Source organism: Dermacentor silvarum, chromosome 8 (assembly GCF_013339745.2).
Source record: "Dermacentor silvarum isolate Dsil-2018 chromosome 8, BIME_Dsil_1.4, whole genome shotgun sequence".
In the NCBI taxonomy this organism is placed as follows: Eukaryota; Metazoa; Arthropoda; class Arachnida; order Ixodida; family Ixodidae; genus Dermacentor; species Dermacentor silvarum.
The window spans coordinates 71922305-71948282 of NC_051161.1; the positions used below are offsets into that span (position 1 = coordinate 71922305).

General features: G+C 43.3%; 3 protein-coding genes across 3 annotated transcripts in view; 1 reads left to right on the top strand and 2 right to left on the bottom strand.

Moving 5' to 3' along the window:
- The window catches only part of LOC119461422 (1-acyl-sn-glycerol-3-phosphate acyltransferase delta), a 34880-nt gene extending 32628 nt beyond the window's left edge, over positions 1-2252 (bottom strand). The window contains exon 1 of the mRNA XM_037722719.2: positions 2117-2252. Within this exon, the coding sequence (XP_037578647.1) occupies positions 2117-2151 (35 nt within the window). The 5' untranslated portion in view covers positions 2152-2252. The remainder of the gene's footprint in view (positions 1-2116) is intronic.
- On the top strand, positions 719-23874 carry LOC119461423 (protein PTCD3 homolog, mitochondrial). Its single transcript, XM_037722720.2, has 27 exons — positions 719-865; positions 2447-2551; positions 2633-2688; positions 2756-2831; positions 2914-2959; positions 3023-3091; positions 3160-3264; positions 3347-3470; positions 3535-3626; positions 5298-5347; positions 6430-6517; positions 7816-7876; positions 8394-8476; positions 10574-10724; positions 12168-12218; positions 12292-12372; positions 15051-15079; positions 15166-15275; positions 15731-15809; positions 15884-15974; positions 17214-17299; positions 17397-17482; positions 18685-18756; positions 20161-20214; positions 20296-20359; positions 21570-21664; positions 23743-23874. The coding sequence occupies exons 2-27, from the start codon at positions 2484-2486 to the stop codon at positions 23810-23812; spliced, it is 2037 nt and encodes a 678-aa protein (XP_037578648.1). The 5' UTR covers positions 719-865; positions 2447-2483; the 3' UTR covers positions 23813-23874.
- On the bottom strand, positions 23763-25978 carry LOC119461424 (AP-4 complex subunit beta-1). Its single transcript, XM_037722722.2, has 3 exons — positions 25708-25978; positions 25500-25615; positions 23763-25325 (listed from the first exon to the last, which is right to left on the bottom strand). The coding sequence occupies exons 1-3, from the start codon at positions 25795-25797 to the stop codon at positions 23939-23941; spliced, it is 1593 nt and encodes a 530-aa protein (XP_037578650.1). The 5' UTR covers positions 25798-25978; the 3' UTR covers positions 23763-23938.

The window sequence follows — 25978 nt, forward strand, 5'->3', positions numbered from 1 at the left end:
TGCAAGTGTAGGGAGGAGAGGAAGGGGGAAAATGATGCAGAAGTGCGCTGGTGTGACGACCTGCGTTTTTATTCGAACAACATAACAGAAGGTTTCGATCGCACCGCTGATCCATTTTACCTCTTATTCCGCAAGAAGATAGCATTTCTGGGGTCCGCATCGGTCGATGCAACAACACCGTGGGCATAATTTGTAGTCGTCGACAAACAGCGAAACTAGACCACTGCTCGCTTCTCACATAGCGTAATGCGCGCATAACAGGGGGGAGAGGGAAAGGCCAGGTGCTTTATTGAGCCCTGTGGAACCTACGGTCGTGTAAAATTTCAATGATAGCGAATCCGCAGTAAGCGCGAAATCCTTAACACCCAGATTGCAGATAACTATGGCAGCAACCTTGGCCCATTGCCCGCGGCAGTTCAATCATCTCAATGCGGAGCACAAAGCCCGTCACATGACTGCGATTGCGCATTGCATTTGTGGAATGCTACTCGAAATGCGCAGTTGTTTGGCCGTTCTTTGTCATCTCGCGGGCGTGACACGTTGCTGGAGCGCAAATAAGGTCTCTCGAGAACCTAACCATGAAGAAACGATGTTCGTTTACAACAAGGTTTATCCCAAGAAAAACAAAAAAAAAACATCTGTCGCTGAATAACAAATTATATATATGAATTAAAAAAAGGGGGGAAACAGGAAATCCCCCCTTCCAGGTCACATGCAGCACCCATAATTTCAATTTCTCACATCCCGAACGCTTGGTTTCGGTGCCTGGTTGCGTACTTCTACACAGAGACATTTCAATGTGCGTTGCTAGCAAGCAAACCACCTGTCCGTTCTATATAAAGCAAGCGCCGACGGAGGTCCAGATGTAAGTCAACGTCTTGCTTTCTTTTGAACATAACGCCACGCCATACTATACCACTACTGTTTCGTCGACGTGTACAGGTAGAAGCATCTCTCCACGGAGTCGTAAAAAAATAAGAATGGAACGGAAGTGGAATTCACGCCAAACGCCGCACAGCGAACGCTGAGCTTGCCTTTGAATTGCGCGGTTGCAATGATCAGCAAGAAAACAACATGCGGGGAAAAAAATTGATGCTTTTTTTTTTTTTTCCCTTGTGCCTGGCGATCTCGTCGGTTGCCGACGCAAAATAATCAGTGTAACAGGCATCGGAAGGTAGAGAAGCAACCTGGAATTAGAATTGCCGATTGCGCTCTCCTCTCCAAGAGGAAAACAAGAGGAAAAGGATAAACTGCGCTCTCACGGATACTTGTATACAGAAAAACCAGCAGGAAAGATTCGCGCTGCAATCGCAAAGACACCCTTCTAAAGTATAATTTAAAAATATATATATCAAAGCTAGGAGTCATCAAGGCTGGCCAAGATCGGGATCAAAGCAAAATCCCACGCTGCGGCCGGGGAATACGCAGCGGCCAACCTCTTCAGAATGAGCCATGCGCTTTTCCTCGTATTACCTAGGTGCACCCCTGCTGCAAAGGCGGATTCCGCAAGCGGCAAGTAACAACCTGCAGCGCACACCGCACAACCAAAGCTACTGTCGATGTCGTCGAGAGTTTTGATAGCAACTAGTGACACTGTCATGTAGGTCAAAAGCGCGCAGCGATCAATCGCGCACCGCAAGCACAGCGAAGGCTGATGCAAGCAGTATACTAAAAGCGGACGGAAGCTGCGCCGCTTGTTCGCAGTTTCACATGACACTCATCTCTTCTTCGTCCAGGGTTCACTCTCCGTGAAATTTAATACCACCCAAGCTGACGCGATACGCGGCTATTCACTCAATCGTGACAGTTACGGTGATGCCCCGACCACAGCGCTCGCAGTTATCGAAAGCGTCGTTTCATTCCAACGACACATAAACGCCCTAAACGAAACTGCACGAAATGAATGCGGAGGTTGCGCACTTTTTTCATTATTACACCTCAAAACGGCAGGGAGTTCTGCACACAGTACGTGTCCGTGGGCTATCGTGAGGACACCCGAGAGCCAGGAAAGGCAATGGCCTAGTAACCGAGTGGTTTACGCTACACTCGAAAAATGCCCCGCACTGCCAAGCTTGTACATGTATACGAGATCAACAGAATGAGAATTCACACAAACCTCTCTGATGTGTCGGTCGGCGAGGAAGAAGACATCCTGGGTCAAAACATAAAGACACACGTCAACGAAACACCACCGACGACGCACGACGACCGCTCGCTTCAATCGTCACCTCTCGTCCGCTACAGCACGGGTGGTGCCATTGTCACGTGTCATACGATGTAAGCGACGCACACACTAAGGCTAAATAATCATCTAGCACACATGTTTAAATGCTGGTTAAGCGCAAGACTCTGGAAAAAACAAAACGATTTCGGCAATTTTAGATAGCCTAATAGAACTACGCGTTAATAATTTTTTCTAGTTATACCAGGCAGCTTTGTTTCTTAGGTGAGTTGCAACGCCATCGACAACGCAAAGCGAAAGCATGGCTGCCCGCACAGCGCTTACATGCCGCGAGTATGCCAACACCAAGAAACTGCTGTTTGTTGCACGGTGAGAGCACAACTAACCGATCATTACGCACATGGACTATTGAATTCTTCCTACACTCACTGTTTCGCATTGTTGTTTCAGTCGCGTGCCCTCAAGACTCGCATCTACGCAAACTGCACCCAGTACATCGTCTGCAGGTAGGTAATAATAGAGCACGCCTAAATTAATATTTGTAAAACACTGTTCGCCTGGGCTCTCTTGCAGAAAAAATCGTAAGCGGCGATGTGTCAACAGATGGGTCGGTAAAGCAGAGCATCGTAATTCCAAAGAGGATCCACAGGTATCTATAGAAACGATGTTCCTGTAATGAGTAACGCGCGTTTCATCGGCAGAGTTGTAAGGGGTTTCATGTTACCTCACAGGGGTCCAACGGATATACTGAAGGCACTTGCGTCTACAGTACAGCGGGTAAGATAACCGTGTCTTTCGGTTACCATGACGGAAAGTAGACTTTTGATAAACCGATTTCAGGATTTCACGGCACCTCATTACAAGTATCACGACGACCCGTTCTTCATTCCAGCAAGCAATGTGGCCAAGGTTTGAACGCTACTCATATTTGTGTTCGCTTTCATGTGATATCCGTGCAAAAACTCGCTTCTTTTCAGAGGACGTACGCCCTTGCGAAAGAATCGGGTCGGAAAGCGGCAAAGTATTTTCTGGACAAGTATCCAGACAGCTTCGCTCACAATCCCGCTCAGCCTAATGTCGAGGTACGGGTCAGCTTACTTCCGTAAGGATATGCATAGCATATGACGTGAGCGAAACTTCAATGTGTCGTGTGTCCCGATGCAGGCATTTAACCCAAAAAAGAAGTACACTGCTGAGACCGAGGTTGAAGAGAGTGACCTTGCAGCCTGTATTGAAAACGTCGATCTCGACAGCGCTGTCATTGTGTACCAAAACCTCAAGACAAAAGGTACGTGCAGACTTATACGTCCCAAAACAAAAGTTGTGCAAGGCTGCAATGTTGATCCCTGCAGGCACAGTGGTCTCCCAAGATGTCCTGCAGTCATTTCTGGAGTTGCTGTGCTTCTACAATTGTAGGCAACCACTGGATGAAGACTTGACGGAGGTGAGCAAAAGAATTCGCACAGTTCAGGTAGAGTTTGTTCAGCTTGAACACCTTGTGAATTGTTGCATACTGTGTATAAATTGCATGTAATGGAGAGACGCCATGGAAGAACTCTCAGGTGGCCAAAATCAATTCCGATCCTCCCACTACAACACCTGCCTTAGTTCCCATGTTGGTTTGGAGCGTCAAACCCCATCAGCCACTCACAGTCACAGCACATGTACATTGCTTCCACAGGCATCACAATGCCTGTAGTTTCTCACTGCATCATTGCTGTGCTAGTCTGCAAGGCGACCTTGAATTCAGTTGGCTTCTATTTTGATACGGAAAGTCCTGTGACGGCGACCAGTGTTGTCAAGATCACGAAGCCGACTCTTGAATACTTTCGTGCAGTAATGTAGTGCAGTTATAAAAATTTTGTGTCACAGATCACAACTCATTTTTCCTCATCATGCAGAAGCAGTGGTGACTCAATACAAAGGTTGTGGTCACCATTGCCATAGCCATTACATAGACACCCTCCACAAAAGTGAAATTGACCAAATGTCATCCTTAACGTTGGTGGCCTGAACAAATAACCAGAACCTGATAGGACAGCGCAGGCATTGCACGGGCATCATATCAAGATCTGCTTGTTTATGCTGTTCCTTGCTTTCCCCTTTCCCTTCATGTACAAAAAAAAAAAAGAAACACTGATCAGCCAATGCAACAAGCAGCGACCACAATCTGTCCATTATCATCACCAGCCAGCTGTGTTCAGGGCTTCACTGATAGCTCTGAGTGCCATTCTCTGTGCACTTCCAATGAATTGCTTTTGAGAGCTTGATTCTTTTCTTGTCATCATATATGAATGTTCAGAAGGAAAGATGACCAAAACAGAACTGGTGAATTGGTCACTCGACAGGCCACGCATTGAATACCGTTTATTCTCTTTCCACCAAAAGCTGCAGCAACTGGCAGCTTCTTGCTGCACTGGCTCAGTAGCTATTCCAATGTGCTGTAGAAGCACAACGTCACAGGTTCGATTCCTGGTTGTGGCAGCTGCATTTTGTTGAGGGCGAATGCAAAAGTGCTTTTGTGCCAAGATTTACGTGTGCATCAAAGAACGCCAGATGGTCGAAATTAATTTGAAGCCTATGGCATCTCTCATAGCCTATGGTCACTTTGGGTGGTTAAACCCTACAATTTGATTTGATTTTTTAGCTGATAGATTTCACTGTCGTGAGTGTGTGGCAAAACTTCAGCTGAAAGCGGTTGACAGAGCTGAAATCTTTCAAACGAAATTCTGGCTTCGTGTTTTACCGGTGTATTGAGAACTGAGAACTATAATAACCTGGCTTTCGGGACCTTGAACGTGTGATAGTTGTAGCAGTGACATACGAACGGCCTTAACTTTTTTAAGTGCCGTGGCTATGCAATAAGTAGAGCTGACAGTCTTTCATGAGAACTGGCCTCTCCTACACGCAGGGAACATAAATGAGCACAACATAAATGAGCACATTTCCACGTTAGGTTCCTTAGAATGAGAATGGGTTTCATTAAAACGCACCAAGGATAGTGGGAAAATGTCTGTATTCTAGATTTATTACTTTCTGACACATTATTTATGTTTTCATACTGTAATTGTGTCCTCGAAGAGCACCTCACATCATTGTTATGTTTGTCTTACAGGAAAGATGGCAACGTCAGATGGCCCCCAGGGAGACAAGGAAGTCATGGAAGTAAGCCTAAAGCCCACATATACTTATAGAAGAAAAAGTGTTATAAGCTACTTGAAACACAGATTTTGTTTGCGATGGCAAGTGCACCACATAAAATCAAGAGGTGCGCTGAAGTACTCATTCACAGACCTGCACATTTGCTTCCAGTCTTTTTAGCTGTACTTAAGTTTTTTCATACCTCAAAAGAGAGAGAGAAACGTGGTGGGAAAGGCAGGGAAGTTAACTGGAATGGATACCTCAAGTGGTCTTTTAAGGTTGGTTCCCCTTCTCTGTCACACAAGCGACTTTTTTTACACCAGTTCTGCATTGGAAACCTACTAAAGCACCATGTCATGTCTGGTCTACAAGCTAGTGACGCCAAAGACAAGAAACTCTCTCTTGGTTCCGATGAGAGAAGGCTATGAGATATGCTGGCATGGAGAAAGGCACCGAAGGGAGATTTGATGGGTGGAATCCAGTGACTTGAAGCATGTGCAAGCTAAGTTGTCATGGCTTTTAGTGATGAGACGAGACAGCAACTGGAAAGTAATAGGTCTGCTGGCCTCTGAGACATTTGTATGTGCCATTTGCATGTGCGTGCATATTGCTACGAATCATTGTTTTACCTTTTGCCAATGTTCGGCTTCGCTGGTTTATGACTGTTAGCAAGCTGTCACTCAGTGCGAGACATGCCTACTGTATCTGAAATTTCTTCAACATTGTTGCCAGTTATATAGCTCACGCATCTCAAAAGAATTTTCATTCTCAAATGTAAGCAAGCACCAGCAGTGGCGCTGGAATGTAAGGTGAGACATGAATATATAGCAAACCAACTGGACCCGTGAGATTAGAGTCAATGACCAACCACTGTGCTTCCTGCTCTCTTGTGATTTGAGTGTTGCTTGTCTTCCTGGGCACAAGATTGCCCAATAAAGAGTCATTCTTAACTCACTCCAACATGACAATGTGTGACAGTGGCTGTGCAGGTGATGATGAGTTTCACTTTCCATATATCATTCTCATTCTGAGAGACATGTGACAACAGTTCAAGGAACATCCATTTAGGAGGCACACTCAACTTGTTTTGCTTTCTCTCTCTTCAGAGATGGTGGCCTAGCTGAGCAAGTTTTTGACAGCATTGAGAACAAAGACGGCAGAGCCTATGCTGCTTTGATCCAAGGAATGGCAAAGGTGGGTTGTATAATAAACTTGAAAGAAGATAACGGGCTTCTAATGTGTGACGGCCACTCTAAAAAGGAAAATCGTTTCTTTATTCTTGGACCTGTAGGACACATGTGCCAGGCCTGTAATACAGTGTAGACCGCTTATAACGTAAGTCACCGGAGTCGCGAATACCTGCGCTATAAGCGGTACTGTACTATAACCAAAACAACGATTTTCAAGCACTGCACGTATGCAAAACATGTAGACCAAGCATGTAGACATGCTTTGTACTATCGCGCGCATATCGCGATGACGTTTTCGCCAGTCGAAAACATAATCGCGATGTAGCCGGTGCTCTTCAAGCTCGACAGCTTTGCACCGAGTCAAAACGAAACAATTGTTTGCCGCAACCGCTGCGGAAAAAACCGTGACCGCTATCGACACGATTACGAACGGCGACTTTGCGGTGCTGAAGGCACGCGCCCGACGCACGCACCGAGTCTGGACGAATTAACTACCATTCGTGGCAACAACTGCAGTCGAAACCGCGGTCGCCATCTATGCGATCATCGATGGCAACTACGCAGTTTTCTAGGCACGCAGCCGATGCGCGTACTGAGTAAAAACGAAACTACTGTTCGCCGCAACCGCTGCGGAGAAAACCGCGGCCACTATCGACGCGATCGTGGATGAGGACTACGCAGTTACGAAAGCCCGCGGCCAACGCGGTGTTGTACGCGGCGGTAAACGCAAGAATTCAGCTTTAAAAACACAAATTGGCTCGAAGCGTTCAGGCATTGCTGTCATTTTCAGGTACGATTTCAGCTGATGGCTGTGGCGATGCGGACTCGGCCGCTTCGTTTTGGTTGGATGCTAGCGCCGTTCTTGCTCTTTTGCGTCGCACATTTGTGGCTCTCCTCGCTCACCGAGCTCCGAAAGTAGTCCGGATTAACCGATGTGCGGCCAAATAAGTCAGAATTAACGAGAATTTGATTGCATTGCATAATGCATACGCCGGCCTGCAGCACGCATCTTGTTAAGGAGGGTGCTCGCTGCCGCCCTTTTCGGCGATATTTTCCCGTGGAAGCCACATTATGACCGGTATTTCGTCTCACGCGGCTGCACTGTAAGCGGTATGCATATACATGGAGTGCTATGGGAAAATTAACGCGAGTCTGAAAAGACCGTACTATATCCCGTCCTGCACTATAAGTGGTTACGTTATAAGTGGTCTATACTGTACAGTGTGCTGTTGTCAGGTAGCATGCTTGTACGTGAATCTGCGAGTTGATTTTCAAAGCTTTCTTCATCTTTTGCATTCACAGCACTACCATGTCGACAAGGCCTATGAGTTGTTTCAGGAAATGGTCTCCAAAGGAGTGACACGTGAGCACCTTTGCTTTCATCATTGAAAATATTGCACGGAGGTCAAGACACTTGCCTAGGATGCGCAAGGCACATGCCCCAGACTGCGCTGGTGACATTAGTAATGAAACTGGCTGAATGTGACCATGCACAGCTACATTTACGAGATGCCTTGTCTTCTGTCGCCCTGCTGGTCGCCTAATGCTTCGACAGCTCCTTTGGCCATCAGGAGCACGTTCTAAACAAGTGTCTTGCCCACGGCACTTGTAAGACTAAATGCTGAACAACCATACGTTTCGCAGGAGTTACTTTCATCACAAGTCAAACTTTGCTTAATGTTGGTATGGCTAAAAGTTGCACAACAGATAAATTTGAACTGCTGGCACCCAACTATTAAAGCTCGCTGGTCGTGCTATCCTTAAAAAACTAGACAGTTTTCAAGTGGTAACATGTGAAGGGAAGCGGGAACACAGATATGCGAGAATGTAATCATGAGCATGACTTAATCTGTCCTTATGTGTTTTCCTTCACATTACAGCACCACTTGAAGTGTACAACAGTCTCCTAAGTGTGGTGCCGTTCCTTAGAGAGAGCTATGACAGCCGGTGGGAGCTGGCAAGGGTGAGAACTGTACTCTAGCACTTTAGGATTTCTGAGGTCACATCTTTCGGGTATTTTGTCTTCAACATGCAATTAATTGGCCAAGCCAGTGGAAGTGCACATGAAAAAAATCACAGCATATCCACGGGGTGAATGATGATGAGTGGGCGAAGCTCCGGAGGGAATCATCGGATCTCCCGCTTAAGGGGACGCTAGCACAAACGCGTTAGAAACGTGCAGTACTCTCTAGTAAGGGGGAGCGGCCACAGCGTCTTACGCAGCCATTTACACATGCCGGAACGTGCACCGCGTTTGCCGACGCCATCACATGACTGCTGAGAGAGTATACCCCCCGTATTCATAAACGCTCCTCGACTTGAACTTGACTTGCCACCGCCTTGGGCAGCGCGTTCGAAACGCGTTGAAGGTAAGGCGGAGAGGCCACAGCGTCTTACACCAGCTTCTTACACGTGCCGTAACGCGCTAGCACAAACGCGTTAGAAACGCGCTAGAAACGCGGCCTTTCGTTAATGTTGGGTATTTATTGCCATCGTGGTGCGTGTGTCTATGTGCGCTTCGTGGCGTAGTGGTTAGCGCCGCGCGTTCGGAAGCGAGGGGTCCCTGGTTCGATTCCGCGCTACGGACACTACTTTGGGAATTTTTTTTTTCATAAAACGCCGGAAGCGTTCTCCGGAAGCCGGAAGCTGGCTTCCGGAACCGGAAGTGGAAACGGAAGCGGAAGTGGAACCGGAAGCGGAAGTCGGCTTCCGGTTATACTATACGTATACATATATATGTATATATGGGTATACATACATATACAGACACACAGCGCCATCTATTGAGCAATTCATAAAACTAGACGTGGCTACCTACTACGACGGGGACGAACGGGTGCCGCTATAAGGAGCTTCGCCCCTAAAAAATGCATTGGCATACTTCCCATGTGTACTTTTTTGACATTGCATAGCTCTTGAATGCATTGACAGAACCCCTTGCTCCAGCGAGACGCAGCACTAGGCATTAGGTGTTGCACATTAATCAAAGTAATCAGAAAGTGATCATTCGAGAATACTGCCCCTGGTCTACTTGGAATTACGTTAGGATATGCCATATTTTCACTTATATAACTCGGAACAAGTTAAGAAAATTGAAGTACAAAGCGGGGCTGTAGGTTGTGTGCAAAGTTAACTCGTCAAGCACTAATTAATTTTTATCACCCAGAGTTCTGTAATGTGCACTGAAATTGCAGAACACAACTTATTTTCTTTCTTCCTCCGTCAACTCAGCGGGAGAATACAGTATCCGAGTACTGAACATACTGATAATATTGAGCAATTATGGAAAATGTATAAATTTCATGGAAGAAGTTCCTATAGGCAGTGTGCCATGATTTTTATGTGCCAAGTCCTTAGCAGTTCCTTGCTATGTATGTATTTGCCCACAGTGTTTACGTCATAATTCTTAGAGGCCAAAATAGACTTGCCTAGATTACCAGTGAAACAGATTATGAATGGGAAATTAGCTTTGAAACACTGCCATAATGTTAACATCATTAAGGAACCAAGACCTTAGAGACTTCAGGCACAAACATGGCAAAGAATAGTTGCTCTGTGGAATGTTTGTTGTTATGCACTTCATTTGTTCTGTGCCTTGAAAACTGTAAAACTTCATTGACACATTCTTCGTGGGCAAAAACAAAAGAATAGAATACATGCAAAAGGGAGGAATCTACAGGCTTTGTGTTAGAACTCTGCGAAATTACAGTGCAACAGCCAGAAACAACAAAAAATTGCAAGAACTGGAAACATGTCAACAAGGTTCTATTGTAATTGCGTAAATATCCAAAAATGGCAGAAAATATGTAGTATAGATGGTAACAAAAAGGCCCCGGGTGGCAGAAAAAGGACTCCTGATATCCTGCCATGTATGAGTATAAAAACCCAGTTGCTCTTTGTCTTGTCATGAGCTCAATTTTCACTTCAATAAAATGGCAGAAGCATGTGCTTTTTCACATGACTCAAGTTGTCTAATTATACAAAGTACCTTTAGTTAGCACATTTGTGTGTGTGTCTTTAACTTCATCCTGTGTACTCGTTTGTCCAATGTTGTATGCAGGAGCTCATGCAAGGTATCGAGAGGAATCGTCTCAAGCCTAACATCAACACCATGAACACCATCCTTGAGGTCGTGTCGCGGTTTGGGGCCTCCCCATCCGCGAGGAAGTACGCCCTGCAAGTGTTCTCCGAAATGAAGCACCTTGGCATTGGTGCGTAGCATTCCATAAGTGTCCCGCGAAAAAGACCCCTTACTGGGCGAATAATGAATGCCTGTCAACTCTCCCTAATTTTCCATAAAGTTTACGAATTGAAGCTTGTTTTTAGGATTTTTCGAATGTTGTGCCAAATTTTACAAAAGATTAGTTCTGTTCACGAAAAGTGTTCGAGGTGTTGAAAGATGTGGCGATCCAAGGTTGCAAAATATCCATGCAACGGAGAAATTGAGATTGAGAAATTGAGCAAGGTCGTCCAAAAAAGTCACAGGGCCTGCGCGGCACACACAGCACTAGCCCCATTTTCGGCACCATGCACTACAGGGTCTTCACGGCGAAGTCTCCTTGCGTCATTTTCACGAGAACGATCTGAACTGTCCGGCCAGCGTCAACGGCGAGCTGTGGTTTGTACTGCTCTCTGCACAGTGGTCTGCTGAGTCGCATCTATTAAAAAAAACACCAGGCACCAAAGATCTCGGCGAATTTCAATTCTTGCTCCGTGATAAAAATGTTCAAGTCCACAATTGGCCATGACACGAACTTGCAGCATGCATTCTGGGAAGCTGCAAAGATCTGTTAGTTTGGACTGGAAAACAACAATTTTATCAATTCACAAACTACAGACTACACATGACTACAACTTCCAAGAAAAACAAGGCTGGACGCAAGTAAAAGTACAGTAGAGCCCTGTTAGTACTACAAACTCAGTTTGAAAAATTATCTGATAAGCTAAACAGCTTGGTGTGTTTTGTTTACTGTCATAAATACATCAGAGATCTGTTTTAAGCTGTTAAAATAAACATTTTTACAAGATTCCTTATCTGGATGTTTTGTTTGATGGGAGCAGAAATGAAGTACATTTGGGAGACGGGAATGAACAAGTTATCCATTTTGTGGCACTCGTGTGCATGCTGGATTGAGACGCAGATGCACATACAACAGGACAGATTTAGATGTAATGATAAGCCTTATGGATTAAATAATATTATGTGAAGTTTATGATTTACCTGAGAATGAGAATTGATGCAAAAAATCTGTATAGATATGGAAAGATGATGGGGGCAAGGAGAGGCAGTAAGGTGTATAGAGCACTTTTGGAGAGTAATTGAGTACTGCCATGCTCTGGCTTTACGATTCAGTGCATCACATTACTGATAATTTTCATGCGTCAAACTTAAAAGCTGTCATACAGACATGTCTGCATGTCACACAAGTGCGTGAAGCAGGCATCAAGACCCACAACGTCGAGAAAAGGTACACATTACATCTCGGGATAATGGCTCCGATAGAGCAAAACAAATTATCTATGCAGGAAGCTGTCTTGTATGCTGGGCCTTACTATTGGCCAATGCAAGCGTCATTACAGTCACACACATAATGAAAGCTCACACGGTACACAGAACGCTCACTGTAGTGTTAACATTGTTCAATTCCTTTCAGAGCCAAGCCTTGCCAGCTACTACTACCTGCTCGTCATTTTCTGCAAAACCCGTGAGTAGTCGTTCTGCTTGTAAATCCGCAGTGCTGCAAGAAATTAACTCCATCTGTGTTTGTTTCATTTCAGGAGGTGCACCGAGCACTATTCTGCACAGCATCATGAAGGAGATTGAGAACAAATCCTTTGAGATGAGAGATCCCAAAGATGGTTCGTAAAGCACTCAGTCATATATGTATGTGCATATATGTGTGTCACTTTTTGTCTCAGTCAACAAGGCTGTCTCCAGCTACAAAAAAATGCTTGAGCATAATCACTCACTGTCAATTTCATGTTGTAATGTACACTTGTCTCTCGCAAACAAAGTTGCCATGTCCACTCATGTAAAAGTACTGAAACACAGCAAGGTCAATTGTCTAAAACATAAAAGTGCCCAACATTATAAAGTACAATTCCAATCATATGTTTATCACTCATACGTTTTCCTCATTATGATGTCACTAAAGTCCAGTCACTGTGATGCTAATAGTAGCATGTTTGCTTAAGCTTTCTGGCTACTGTGTTCTGTTCCTGTGATCCTGTGGAAAATGTACCTCTATTAGCAGTCGCACTAGGTTGTCTGGAACAGCAGCAGAAACAAGTGTCAACATCTGTATACATTTCATGAGTTTTTGAAGCAAGTCCTAGTTGAGCAGCTATGTGCTAAGAAACAGCAGACACAAGAATGCAAAACATATGTAGTGAGCACTGTGACACCTGTTTTGTATTCTAATGTTCATTATTTCTTAGCATGCTGCTCAAATATGCCAAACTAACTAGCCTTCCTAGTCATGCTGAGTAGGTCCCAGAGTTGACTTTTCGAAACACAGCATGGAGGAAGACAAAGAAAGAATAGACAGGACAAACATTGACGTCGCCATATTGTTCTGCTTGTAACCCGCACACCAATTACAAGACCTCTGAAAAAAAATATGCATATAACCCACAAACATAAAGCTGCATACAAAAATGTTTGTCCTTGCAAAAATGGTTTGGCACTTCTATCAACACATAGAGATGCTCCGGAAATATTTTTGCTTTGAATGTTTGGTCATCACCGCTCACGCTCGTCACGACTCGTCCACGTCCTATCTTCGGCCAACGGGCTCTGTTTTACACCTGTTCGGTGACAATGATAAAGTTCAGCTTCTGCTGTGCTGTAAAGGACCACCATCGAGCGGCGCTCATTGTAGTGTGAGATTTGGTTGGCCAGCACCATGTGCGCTATTTATACTAGCTACCAACACAACCAGAATACAATATGGCAACTCGAAAAGAGGAGGAGAAAGGGCGACCATGAAAGAGAGGAAACAGGAGCTTCAAGACATGTTGGTGAGGAGAAAGTGGGGTTCTCTAGGTGATAACACAACTTTGAATGGCGAAAGCACAACAGCATGGCGCGTGCTGCCACACCTCAAGGCAAAATTCACTATAACCTGCACACCGACATTACTGTTAAAAAATCTTAGGTTAGGGTTATACGCACAAAAGTATAAGCATCACATTGAATAGATTCTACTCTCTAGAAACACAGTTCAGTATAAATCACGAGGGTAGCTACTTGGGCTTGTTGGTATGGCATAATTCGTTGAGCAGTGCAGAAAACACAAGACAACCATGCAGAGGTACTGTGTGTTGTCCCCTCTGTCTGTTTGTCTTTGTTTTCTATGCTGCACAGTGGATTCAGTATAAAACTGAAAGCTGGGCAAGTTGGACAGTTGCCTTGTGGTGATAGGACAAGCAGCAGGACATTGTCCCTCTCCGTTCATGCTGTTCATTTGATGAATTTACAATGCGTCACCTGGTAGTCTGTTTTTCTGACACAAAGTTGTGCAGTACCAGCACCTGCCTCACTAAATGATTCAGCAGAGAATGACTTTTACTTTTTCCCATCTGAGGTCATTGTACGCTAGATGGGGTATTGTCGTATTGCTTTTATCATTAAGATATTTCATTTGGCTAGTTGATTGATGTCGTATGTCCAATTACAGAGCAAACTTTTATGTGAAATGAGAAACAATGCTACTTATGACAGCAGTTGCGCAAGCAACTCATGACCTGTCAAGCAGCAGCCATGGCCCCTATACCACTAATTAAATATGAAGTTTTCAGTGGAGAGAAAAAATGTTGTACAGCAATTTGTTTTGCATTGTTTATGGCTCAGAGGGCATTTTTGTGTGTTTATGTGTTGCTTTTTTGTGCTTTGTGACTTATACTCTCTTGATGCTGTTTTGCCGTGCAGTTGAAAACAGCGAAAATAGATTTCAAATGCATGTAAATACAGTTGAAACTCATTATAATGAAGTCTCATCCAACACAAAAATAGGTACTTTCATTAGATCCGATATTTGTAATAAGCATATATTCGTTGCACGCCAGTATTGGTGAGAAAAAATTTTAGATTTACTACTTTGCGATATCCCGTAGTTCATCAACTCCTGTTCATTATGTTGATGTTTGTCTGGGAATACATGTGCACTTTTTTAGTATGAACTCTACAGGGGGATTAAAAAGAAATGAAAACACCCGAGCGTGCAGTCTGAGAGGAGTGCCGCGCTCTCTACCTGCAAGTTTCAAAAGTTCACACGTGAGCAGCATCTAACTGAAGGGCCTTGCTGCACTAGCGCCTAACCTTTTGAAACCCTCACTTCAAGAGTGCGGCAATATTTGCAGACCACATGCTCCGCATTTGCATTTCATTTTAATCCCTTTTGTACAGCATGTCGAGTTCACAGTTCTTAACATGCACAAAATATAATTAGGCGATTATGCGACTTATGACATGCTTGAAATGGTGTTAGAGTCCTGCTATGGCCTCACTTCTTTTCCTTTTACGTTTACAATTTCAGTTTTCTTCTTTGTGAGTGCAATGGATGTGGTGAGTACTAATCTCAATCCTTGCACACATACTGATTTCCTGCAGTTTAATGCTGCTTGTTTTACGAGCAACCACTTATCTTTCAGTGTCACAACCACCTGCTTGACAAAGAGCTGGCTTACAAGGTTCATGAGCTGCTGAACTATGGCACTAACTACAATATGATTGGAGATTCTTTCAAGGAGTCAATATACTAGTAAGCAAACATTTTAAAAATCTATTTTTGAGATGTTGCAACAGAATATGCTATAGAGCATGATGTTGCAAAGATGCGTGTGTGCGTGTGTGTGTGTGTGTGTTTATGGACAACAGAACTAATGCACATCTTCAGACTTGTGAGAGTGGTTACCACAATGACAAGCTCTACCGGCTTGAATTCTCTTGATATATAACTTCAGTACCTGAGTATCAAGTTTTCAGACATTTTCTGTCGTGAGTTTGGTTATTGCTCAAAGCAGCAGGTAAAAAGATTAACTGGAGTGTCAGAGTATTTAGCTTCTTCTTTTTCTTTTTTTTTTCATATTCTGCAAAATCAAACTAGGCTCTCTTTTACACTATGCAGTACAACACTACAAACACGTAACTTGCCTATATAGCATGTTTATAATTTGCGTAGTACATCTGACAAGCACATGGCAAATTGTATTACAGCCAGAACTTCTTCAAGCTGCTGTGCTCCACAGAGAACATTGATGTCTTTTTTGACATGTACAACAAGTACGTCCCCAATGTAAGTAGGAGACTATTTGTTGTAATTTTGCTTTTGAGTGATAAGCAAAGCTTCTAAAAGTATTTCACTTGCAGATCTACACGCCTGAGCCTAGCGTTGTGTGCGAGATTATAGAGGCTGTCGACCTGAACGATGCAATCCATTATGTGCCGCAGTTGTGGACAGGTAAGGGCGCAATATGATATTTCCACCTGTTTTTGCAACTGAAGTCAGTGCTGGCGCTTTTGCTCTGTACTGAAACACGCCATGCCCATAAATCTCAGTTTCACTCCTATAAGCCAAATTGCAGCACTGACACGTGACTGTGGAGTATATATTGTCACACCTACAACGTCCACGTAAAATTTTACATTCCACTAAAGTATCCTGACCTTCCCTTGTGGCATCTCTTGCACAAAAATTTAATCTGTAGCACTTTCTAGCTGTAGTTAGCAGCAGTCACGCTCCATTTCAAAATGCTTTGTGTGCCAAATCAATCATGCCATTACATGCTCCCAAGAGTGTAGTATGCGTTTCTGAACCAGTGCTTGGAATGTCTTTAAATTTCTAGCACTGCTAGGAAACGGGAACATTCGCCATGAATATATATAGCATTCTCATATAATAAAGCTTTCCATGAAAAATTTTTTGGCATGTTTGACTCATTGTCTATACATCACAGCAAGAAAGAATTCACAAGCTGGGCTCTTCATCCACAAGAAAGGATTAATGAACATTTCAATTAAGGTTTTGTTGGTGCATTTTTTTCCATAATAAATCTACAGTTTCGTTTGCAGAACATGAGCTACAACAACTAAAACCCCAATTTTCTACAATTGACTCAATGTAGTTATGGTTTCTGGAGCTGTTGAAAGCAGCAAAGTGTATAGTATCAGCGTAATGCTGCAGTTATGATTGTGTGCACTGTAGGTATTTTTGACATATTTAGCAGGCTAGAAACTTGCACAAAATGGCTTAGGCAGGTATGGACATTGTCCCTGATGATGTCACTGTTTGTTGAGACCACGCAGCTAACATGATTAGCTTTCCTTCACCACCACAGTTGTGTTATTAGCCTCTATAGTATCACATGGAGCGCATTGTTTTAAGAAACTGGAACTGTTTAAGAGAAAAACGCTGTATCATAGAAACACTGTGATGTGGATTCTGGAATTCTATAATGTGTGCTGAGCAATAACATTTTTGTTATGCCAAGAACTCGACAAGTACAAATTTTGTGTTGATGCTCCTCTAAGATACACAGATAGAATAATATGCAGAGTGGTCCCACTCCATGCAATGGCCCGAGTGTAAAGTTTCAGTGTCGTCGGCGTTTCGAGCCTACTGCTTATCAGCTTGCTAAATCACACTCATTGGCATCGCCAAACTAACAAGCATGTGACGGGCTTTCTCTTTCTAATACAGATATCGTCCTCTTCAACCATCACGAAAGAACAAATGTTGTCAAAGCTATGCTTTCTGTAATGGCCAAGGCAAAGCGACCAGAAGATGTAAGCTGCTGTAAACATAATTTGTTTCCTCAGTCTGTCCCGTTAAAAAAAAGTCATTTAAGTGTATGAACAATGACTTACTTTTTTTCTGCACCAGATCCAGAAACAGTTGGCTATGATTGCGACTGACATCAACGAAAGGTGTGACACGCCACAACCAAAGCGGCGGCTCCAGCCCATTGAGTAAGTTGTGCAATGTGGCGCCATAGCAGGGGCCACATTGACTAATTTCCGTTTTGGGGGGGCGGCACATTTGAGACTGTGACTGCTCCACAGAATATAAATCCTAGAGGTTGAAGTACAAAGAGGCGGTACATGTCGCGTGCAACTTTTGTGGCTCAAACAAAGGGCAGTGTTGAGGGAGGTGAAGACGGAATGTAACAAAATGGTTTCTGTAGCTTGCTAATGTGCTCTGTACTGATAAATGTGCGAGGTTTTTTTTATGATTTAAAGCACAGTACCATGCGGTCATTCGCGTTGGTTGTAAGCCTAGATTTTTTTTACCCTTTTTTTTTTCCTACAGGGATTCCTATTGCTGAATTAAATGTGTTCAAAAATGTAGCAACGCTTCAACACCATTGCTGTCAGTTTTTCGCAGTCTTTCTGTTGTCTACATTAGCTAAATGCACCCAACTGACAAGGACAGCTTCTTGTGCTGCATGTAGACCTTGTTACACAGTAGACTTGAAATAAATTAAAGTTGGGTCACCAAAAGTTCATGTTCCAACAGATCTGAATGCTCAGATAGGCTATATTATGTTTTAAATGCATTTTGAGGCCACTTTATTTAAGCAGGTCAAACAGGGATTTCAAGGTGATTCAAACTTCCTGGTTTTTCATGATAGATGAATGCAGCAGACAATATCTGTTGGGCCTCAAAATGTATTGTAGTCATGGTGCACCGATGTTTGGCTCATCTTCGTAACATTCCTCCCCTCGAGGCATTTCTTCAACATTTAGCATTAAGCAGCAGCTCATTGTAGTCAGTGCGTTTCAGTGCCATAATGATTTGTTATACCCCAGTCACATGGTACACTTTCAATCGCGGTGGACCTTGATCAGGATCGAATTTCACGATTGAGATTGGCTCCCTTTAGTAATTTATGCAAAGGAACCAATCGTGATCACGTAAATAGATCATGGTCAAAAGTGCATTGTGTGACACCCATATTAGGTGGGTTGCTTGGGAAACGCCCCTTCCTTATATCACCTACAAGTAAATGACAAATGTGACTGGCAGCAAAATTGCAACTGAGTAAATGCCAAGGAACATCACTGAGGCGCGATGTCTTACTGACAAGGGTGGTCGTGTTACGTGGCAGTAGTCCCCTCGTTAAACCTCTATGGAGAAATGTAAATCTTTAATGGTTTTCTCTGCCATGCAGATGGACAGGACAAATGTTTGGTGACATGATGACAGTGTTCTTGAACACTAGGGACCGGCTGCCCGACGCTTGGTGAGTATACCTTGTATGCATGAATTTGTGTAAACGTGTTCTACTGAGCAAATAAGTTGTGCAGAAATGTGCGAGGTGAAGGAGGTTTTACACAAAGAAAAATTTGCTGCCCACCTAACTATAGCAGAAGGCTACAGGAGGACCCATTTATGTCTCCTCGGAAAGAAAGCTTTGCAGTTTATATTTTTTTAACACAATATATTTTTCAAATTTATTCTGGTCAAGAGAACGGACGTTAGACGACCACCGTTTTAGGGCATTCGTTCTACCATTGGGGCTAACCAGGTGGACGGCTGTACAAGGTCAAAATATTTTAATGCCCAAAGCACGAAATAATTATTTTAACCATAGTACTTTCCAGAATGAGGATGAGGCAAATGACTAGACTAGACAAAGCACCATTAGCTAACGTTTATTATGCAATGGCGTAATCAAAGAGGCAGAGTTTTGCAGAATGAAGCAATAAAGAGACCTCAAGCTTGTCTAGCAGGGCCATTTGTCCCACCTGTGTGCTTAAAAGCACAGTGTCCAACGAACGGTGTACTCGAGTTAAACCAATTGATTTCTGTGGATCCCTGTGAGATGTAGCACATTCAACACTACTAAAAATTTCCATACACCTGACTGCAGCAGAGGACAAAGAACTCTGCTACCTACGTAGGTGGGTGGCAGTCTTTTTTCTTGCATCACTTATCAACTGGCTTTAATATTTCAACTTCTACAGCCTTGAGGTACTGCCACCTTGAGCTGGCTGTTTAGAAGCTTTGTGACTGCTCTCCTGCACATGTTGAAGCTGGGCGTTTAAGAAAAGTAGAACAGTCATACGGGGACACACTTGGCATTCTACAAATGCATTAGAGACGCTGAAAAATAAAATAATTTCAGTTGCATTAGTAAGCCGCGCTTCTACAATGAAAAATACCACTCTTACTATAAGAAGCGGCCCAATAAGCCATAAAAGACACGGATATGAATGGCGGGTAGCAAAGCCACCTTTAATTCCCACACCAGCTCATCGTGACGAGGTAGACTGTGAAAGCACCTGCTTAAGCGTAGTTAATTTGTCAGTAAGCTGGACTACACTGTATTCTAAAAGAGCTAAACGCGTGATTTCACATTAGTTGTGATGGTGCCAGCACAAAATTAAAAAATTAGAACTTGGGACTTTCATTATCTCTTGCGATAACCAATCACAACCTACTAGCAGGAAATTGATGAAAATATAGTTTTGAGAGAATAGTACTTTTTCACTCTTAACTTATTTAGTGTTTCTCTTTAGCGTCCCTTAAAGTTAGTGCCACTGGCTGCAGTGCCAGAAATTCGGGAATGGCAGCACCTGTTAGCCGAAGCCAAAGCAGTCTGCGTGCATATCTGCATTTGTTATTTTTTGCCTGACTGATGCAGGGCTGTTATGCAAAAGCTAGACCGTGAACAACACAGGATACTGGGCTACCCAAGGTGAGCTGGCAAGCTTTCAGTGGTCAATATGCAGTCTCACAATTTGCCCTTCTTTCTTTCTTTTTCCTTCATGTCTTCTAGTCAAGAGTGCTTGAAGAATTTCGCCCAAGCAGCCCTCAACAAGAAAGATGAGGAAAAAGCATTCGTAAGTTACCGTTTCTTGTAAATTCCATCTCATGTATTAACCTCGTGCAGTAAGTATCATATGATAACTCATCTCGCTCTGTTAAGAAGATAGAAATGTACCTACAAAAGGTGTTGTTTTCAAGCAATTGATACCTATAATTCTGAGTTCTTGCATTCCATACCCTTTTTCTGTGTGCGTTTGTGAAAGTTATCATTCAATCTTGTAATGCCCAATGTATCATATATGCTATGCTGAGTTTGATACCTCAAAATGCTAATTTAAACTCGCAAAACTTTATCCAAAAGCCCGTAGTTGCATTCTTGATATGCTGCGGCAGAGTTTCAGTTGTGGATAGTTCAATAAACCAATTACTAATTACTACTCTAATTATGTTCTAACTCAAATAACATGGCATTGTTATTTTTGTACAAATGCACTCTGCATGTCCAGAAATAAAACTGAACAATTTGTTCCAATTTTCCATGACATGAAACTCTGTCTGGGCATTACAGGGTTAGAAGTACCTATGTATCATGAACATTCTAAACACATTTAAATAAATTGCACACTATTAAGAGCTCCTAGAGTATGCAAAAGTTCATTACAATATGACATGGTTAAATAAGCAAAAGGCTATGAGCACAGTGCAATGTGGAACGAAGCAATGTGATCAAGCCGTGTTCCAGTATAGAGACATAAGTGAAACACTGCAAATGGGAAGTACTCAGCAAATTATAGCTGGAAGGCTAAAATCCTGTATTTTTTCCCCATGTTTTGTTTCATTAGCAAGAACTTTCAGTGGCTGTTATCTCTGTGGAACTATCTGCACAGTAAAATGCAATTGAGGAAGCCCATTACCGTGAAATAACAATTGGAAATCAGAATAAGCCACCGCACATAACCGTAAACATAAGCGAAGTTGAGTATTTAGAACAAGGTTGTGCGAGCGTACGGCACTGTTTTGTACTGTACCAAACACATGCAATGCTGACGTCACAGTGGCTGTGACATCAGCAATGCCGCAGTAGATTTGCAGTCTTTGCGACCGCTTGATGGAGAGACTGCTATTTCGATATGAAAGCTAAAGCAGGTTAGAATGAGCCATGCGAGTAAATTCATGGCGTAAGCATCAGATTCCATGCAGTGAGGATTGCTAACTTTATTGAACGATGCGCTTTTCCCACTTGGCTACCATAGCGAGAGTCGTAACCACATTTCTCCCCAACAGTTCTGCGCAAGGTATGCTGCCGAGATTGGCTTTACAGACGTTGGAGAGCACCTGCGACAGGGAGAGAATGTTGACAAGCTCTCTGACAAGCTCAAGTAAGTATTTCGGTGAACACTTCACTATAGTTGGTTGCCATTAATTCCGCAAAAGTTAATTTTCTAGTTTAGTTGTGTTCAGACATCGCTGCTAATGCCTGTACCTTTCCTATGCTTAAAAACCTGCTTAACTTCGGTTGCGAAATCTACAACGTTGAAGCTCAAATTACAACCCTAAGATAGGTTTTTAGGTTCCCTAGAAACCTATGAAGGAGCGTGCAGCAGCAGTGCATGACATGTGGCCATATTTCATTCTATTGCTTTCTGACAAAAAAAAAAAAAAACAGTAATTTATACCAAAAAAAAAAGAAAGGATGGAGGTTAATACAGCTCATCTGCCTCACAGCATTTCCAGCTCCTGAACTATCCGACAGAGAAAGTCAGAGTATGAGAGGAGGGATGTAGATGCACAAGAGAAAGGCTTGACGAAAGGAGAGAATTCGTCGGTGGCACTTTGTGCCGTAGCAACAAACATGCATTCCCACAAACAGCACACTTGCATTTATCTAACTTGCTTCTATCACAGCAAACTTTACCATGGTGACCTTCTCATTCTTAGTTGCAAAGAATGGTAAGAGTGTTTAAGACACTTTAACCTTGCAAGACAATTTTTGTGAATGCCCTGGGCAGGTGTACATCACTAAGAATACTTTAGGGGTGTGAATATTCGAAAGTTGAGAATTACAAATCAAATAGTCACTATTTGCATATCCGGATATTTTTCAAATAGTTTTCAAATACTTCATGTCACCATCTGTGCACAATGACACATGAAACTGAAAAAAAAAATGGAAACTTTCATCTTGACCTTGGGAGACACAATGTAATAAAGCACACTGCATCGCTCAGGAAGCCCGAGTTTTCCAGTTATCTACGATCATCTGCCATAAAATTTATATCAGACGGCATTCAGCAGCAGGTAGTCGAGTTCTAATCGAATTAGACTTGCACTTTAAATATTAAATACAGCAGAAAACGGATGGAAAATGCAAATGAATGGCTCTGGCTCCATAAGTACATGTCAGGAAAAAAGGGAGTGCCTGTGTTAGAATGTGCATCACATGATTGTATCCAATGGGCTATGACTAAGCTGTGTTGTCGAGTTAAATATGTATAAATGTTATACAATGCGTAAATATCTGTACCATGTGGAGGAAAAGAAAAGTAAACATTCAGAGTCTGTAAACATTAAAGCTCTGTAATAATGAAAGCGCCAGTAGGCAGAAAAGGGCGACATTCTTAGGCATTTCTTGTTGGTGGTATGTCAGCCGTGCATTGTGACACTAGTTAGTTGCTTGAGAGTAAAGGCATGTGAAGTTATGAAAATTCCAGACATGGGAGTGCTCCTTAAAAAAATTATTCGCATAGATGTCTTGAGCTGCATGGCACAAACATGAAACCTTGTAAACTTGATTCTCTGTTAAGCAAGGCATTTGAACAATATCAGTAATCCCTGCTCAAGATATTGTAGTCTATGTGTTCAGTTTGGCATTGGCTTGTTAGCATTTGGAACTCGAAATTTTGTGTGTAATGCACATTTATTTACTTGTCCTTCGAGACTTACAAGATGAAGTCCTTGGTATTAATACTTCCTTTGCTAATCCAGTAAATATAAAAAAAAAAGCTGTTATCTATAAAAATGACACACATGGAAGCAACTTTAGCAGACTGAGAGAAGCAATGGCATATATCATGAATAAACCAAACAGGTAACAAAAAAAGCATCAGCAAAGAAACTTCACAGGCAGATGCAGACATCAGACTACTTAGCTTGCAGAACACACTTTTTCGAAATCTGGGTTCACAAATAACAGCTTCTCAGTGCTCCTGGGTCAATGAACAAGTTGCTGAACGCATTACTGCATGGTGCAGACAGCAAAGTGATTTTTCTCTGCAGCCTTTGATTGCTAGAAAGGCAGTGGTAAGCTCCAAAAAAGGTTTAGGTCATCAAACCAAATACAACATTCACTATAGTAAAAGTAAGCCGTGTCAGAAAGCACTGATAAGGTGTTGGTAAAAAATTGACTTCAAAGATGCTTTTTTTTTTGTCCCCCCCCCCCCCCCTTTTTTTACAACAGGGAAAAACTGAAAGAGCTACTGGACACCACTGTACTCGGCTCTTCTGAAGACAGCGGCAAAGGAGATTGAGACATTGTTCATTTGATCTGTATTATAGCACTAGAGAAATTAAAGATGGCTCATTCTCATCCCTGCATCACTACACAGGCAAAGTTCATTAGAAGTTCTTTGTTCTACTGACAGAGACATCCTCTGTCAAGATGAAAAAATAATGCTCTTCAGCAGGTCAGGATTGTGAAGCAGAAGTTCATAGTAACACCTGGTCTGAGCCTGAAGAAAGGGATTGTTGGCTTCACACAGAACGTCCAACACTCTGCCCAGCAGGTCTTGCACTTCACACGGCCTTGCAAAGAACAGTCTCAGTGTGGCAGTTAAGATATGCTGCTTTACGCTTTCCTCCTCGTCTTTTATATTCTCAATGTAGTCTTCAAGAATGTACACAGAAGGTTCAAAGTGGAGACCATGCGTAGAGATTATATTAATAAGATTGCACTTGAATTCAGCACTGTCACACGTCCATTTCCTTTTAACGATGCTGTCTAACACCCTTCTGCTATCTTCGGACTTGTCGAAACTTAATGTGCACACAGCTCCCAGGACATCTGTCACCAGCGCTTCATTGGTGACATTCAGCAAAGGCAGCAGCTTGGATATTAGCAGCTTCCTTGCATCACTGTGTTTGTTGGCAAGGGAAGCCATCAGCTGCAAGGCGCATCTGTGAACATCGCCATTTCGGTCGTTGCAGAAGCCAAGAAGTTCATTGCAAATTTCAAGCAGATTGCTCTCGTGCATCAGGCACTTCAGTATCTTCATCTTCTTCACCTTGAGCGCAGGAGGATCCGAAAACCATGCATAAAATTTCACCAAGTGTGGCCTAAAAATGTCGGGATAAGATGGCAGAAATTTCTCCACCCACTCAAGGACTGTCCATGTCATTTCATGATCGCAGAAGCCAAGGCTGGTTGAAAGTTTCGACCACACCTGTGAAACACCCTCCATTTGCAAGTGATTCAACATACTGTGGGTCGCTTGAACAAACAGTTCAAAGGCACTGAGTTGTACAGCAATGCTGTTTGACGTTAGGTAGGGATCAAGGGCATTGACAAACATAAGTGCCTCTTCTTCCGTTTTGGGCTCGTATTTTTTAAGGTATCCAAACACAGCAATCGCGTCCCAGTTGCCGAAGAGCGGAAGTTGCTTGAGAAGGTAAGTCGCTATCTTCTTGTTCACGGCAAGTCCACCTTCGGCATGCAGGATCTCGTCAAGAGCATGCAGACATTGCACGACGACGATGGGATCTTGATCCCTTATCATGGCGTACAGCTTGTCAGCCAGATCCAGCTCGTCTACGATGTTCGCGTGGCACTGATACAAATTCAGAGTACACGACACCGCCGCTCGGCGAACGTAAGCGCTCGCGTCTTCAAGTCCAGCTACAAGTCTCGGCACAGCCTGTTCCATTATAGCTGGAACGCTGAAGAGAGTATTTAGTGCGAGCCCGCGGTAGATGGGGTTTGGGTCTGCGGTGTCCTTTAGGAGGCAGTTGACGGCAAGTAATCCAACCTCTTCGCTTTGTTTGCATCTGAAACACATAAAAAGATCCACCACGTATCTCGGCACAACGGTAGTACACTTCGTGCTACGGATGAATCTCTAAAGTAGCTAGGTTAAACTTACGATGTTGCAGACGGTGCATAATCATGCACAGAATACCGTAAGCACGCAAATTAGGCTTGCTGCAACGCGCACCACTCACCTTAGTACATAAAGGCACGCTACTTTCTTTGACAGGATGTCCTGTGAAGAGAGAAGTTTCACGAGTCTCCCCGTTAAATGCGACAGGTCGTGGCCACTTGCAATAAGAGAGTACACCTGCAAAGCGAGCATATTCTTAGTGTGGTTCAAGAACGGTGCCTGCAAACACTTGTAATGTTGCTCGCACTTCAACGTACAAGCTTACCTACCTTCTTGAGCAAACTTCTCGTGAAGCGGACATCGTTGACGCCACAGCACTGGTCTAATTGAGAAGCCAAGCGACTGATCTCGGTCTGCATCTTCACTGCTTACACATTAGCGTTGGCATTTCTTGCAATAAAACTTCACGGGGTGAGTGTTGGACGCAGCTTCTCAGAGAACTTTCTCATAACAAAACTCCACGGTACGCGAAAGTACTGCGAAAGTAGCGAAAGTCAGCGATAACATGGGCGCCGCCATGTTCGGAATGATCTCGCTAGC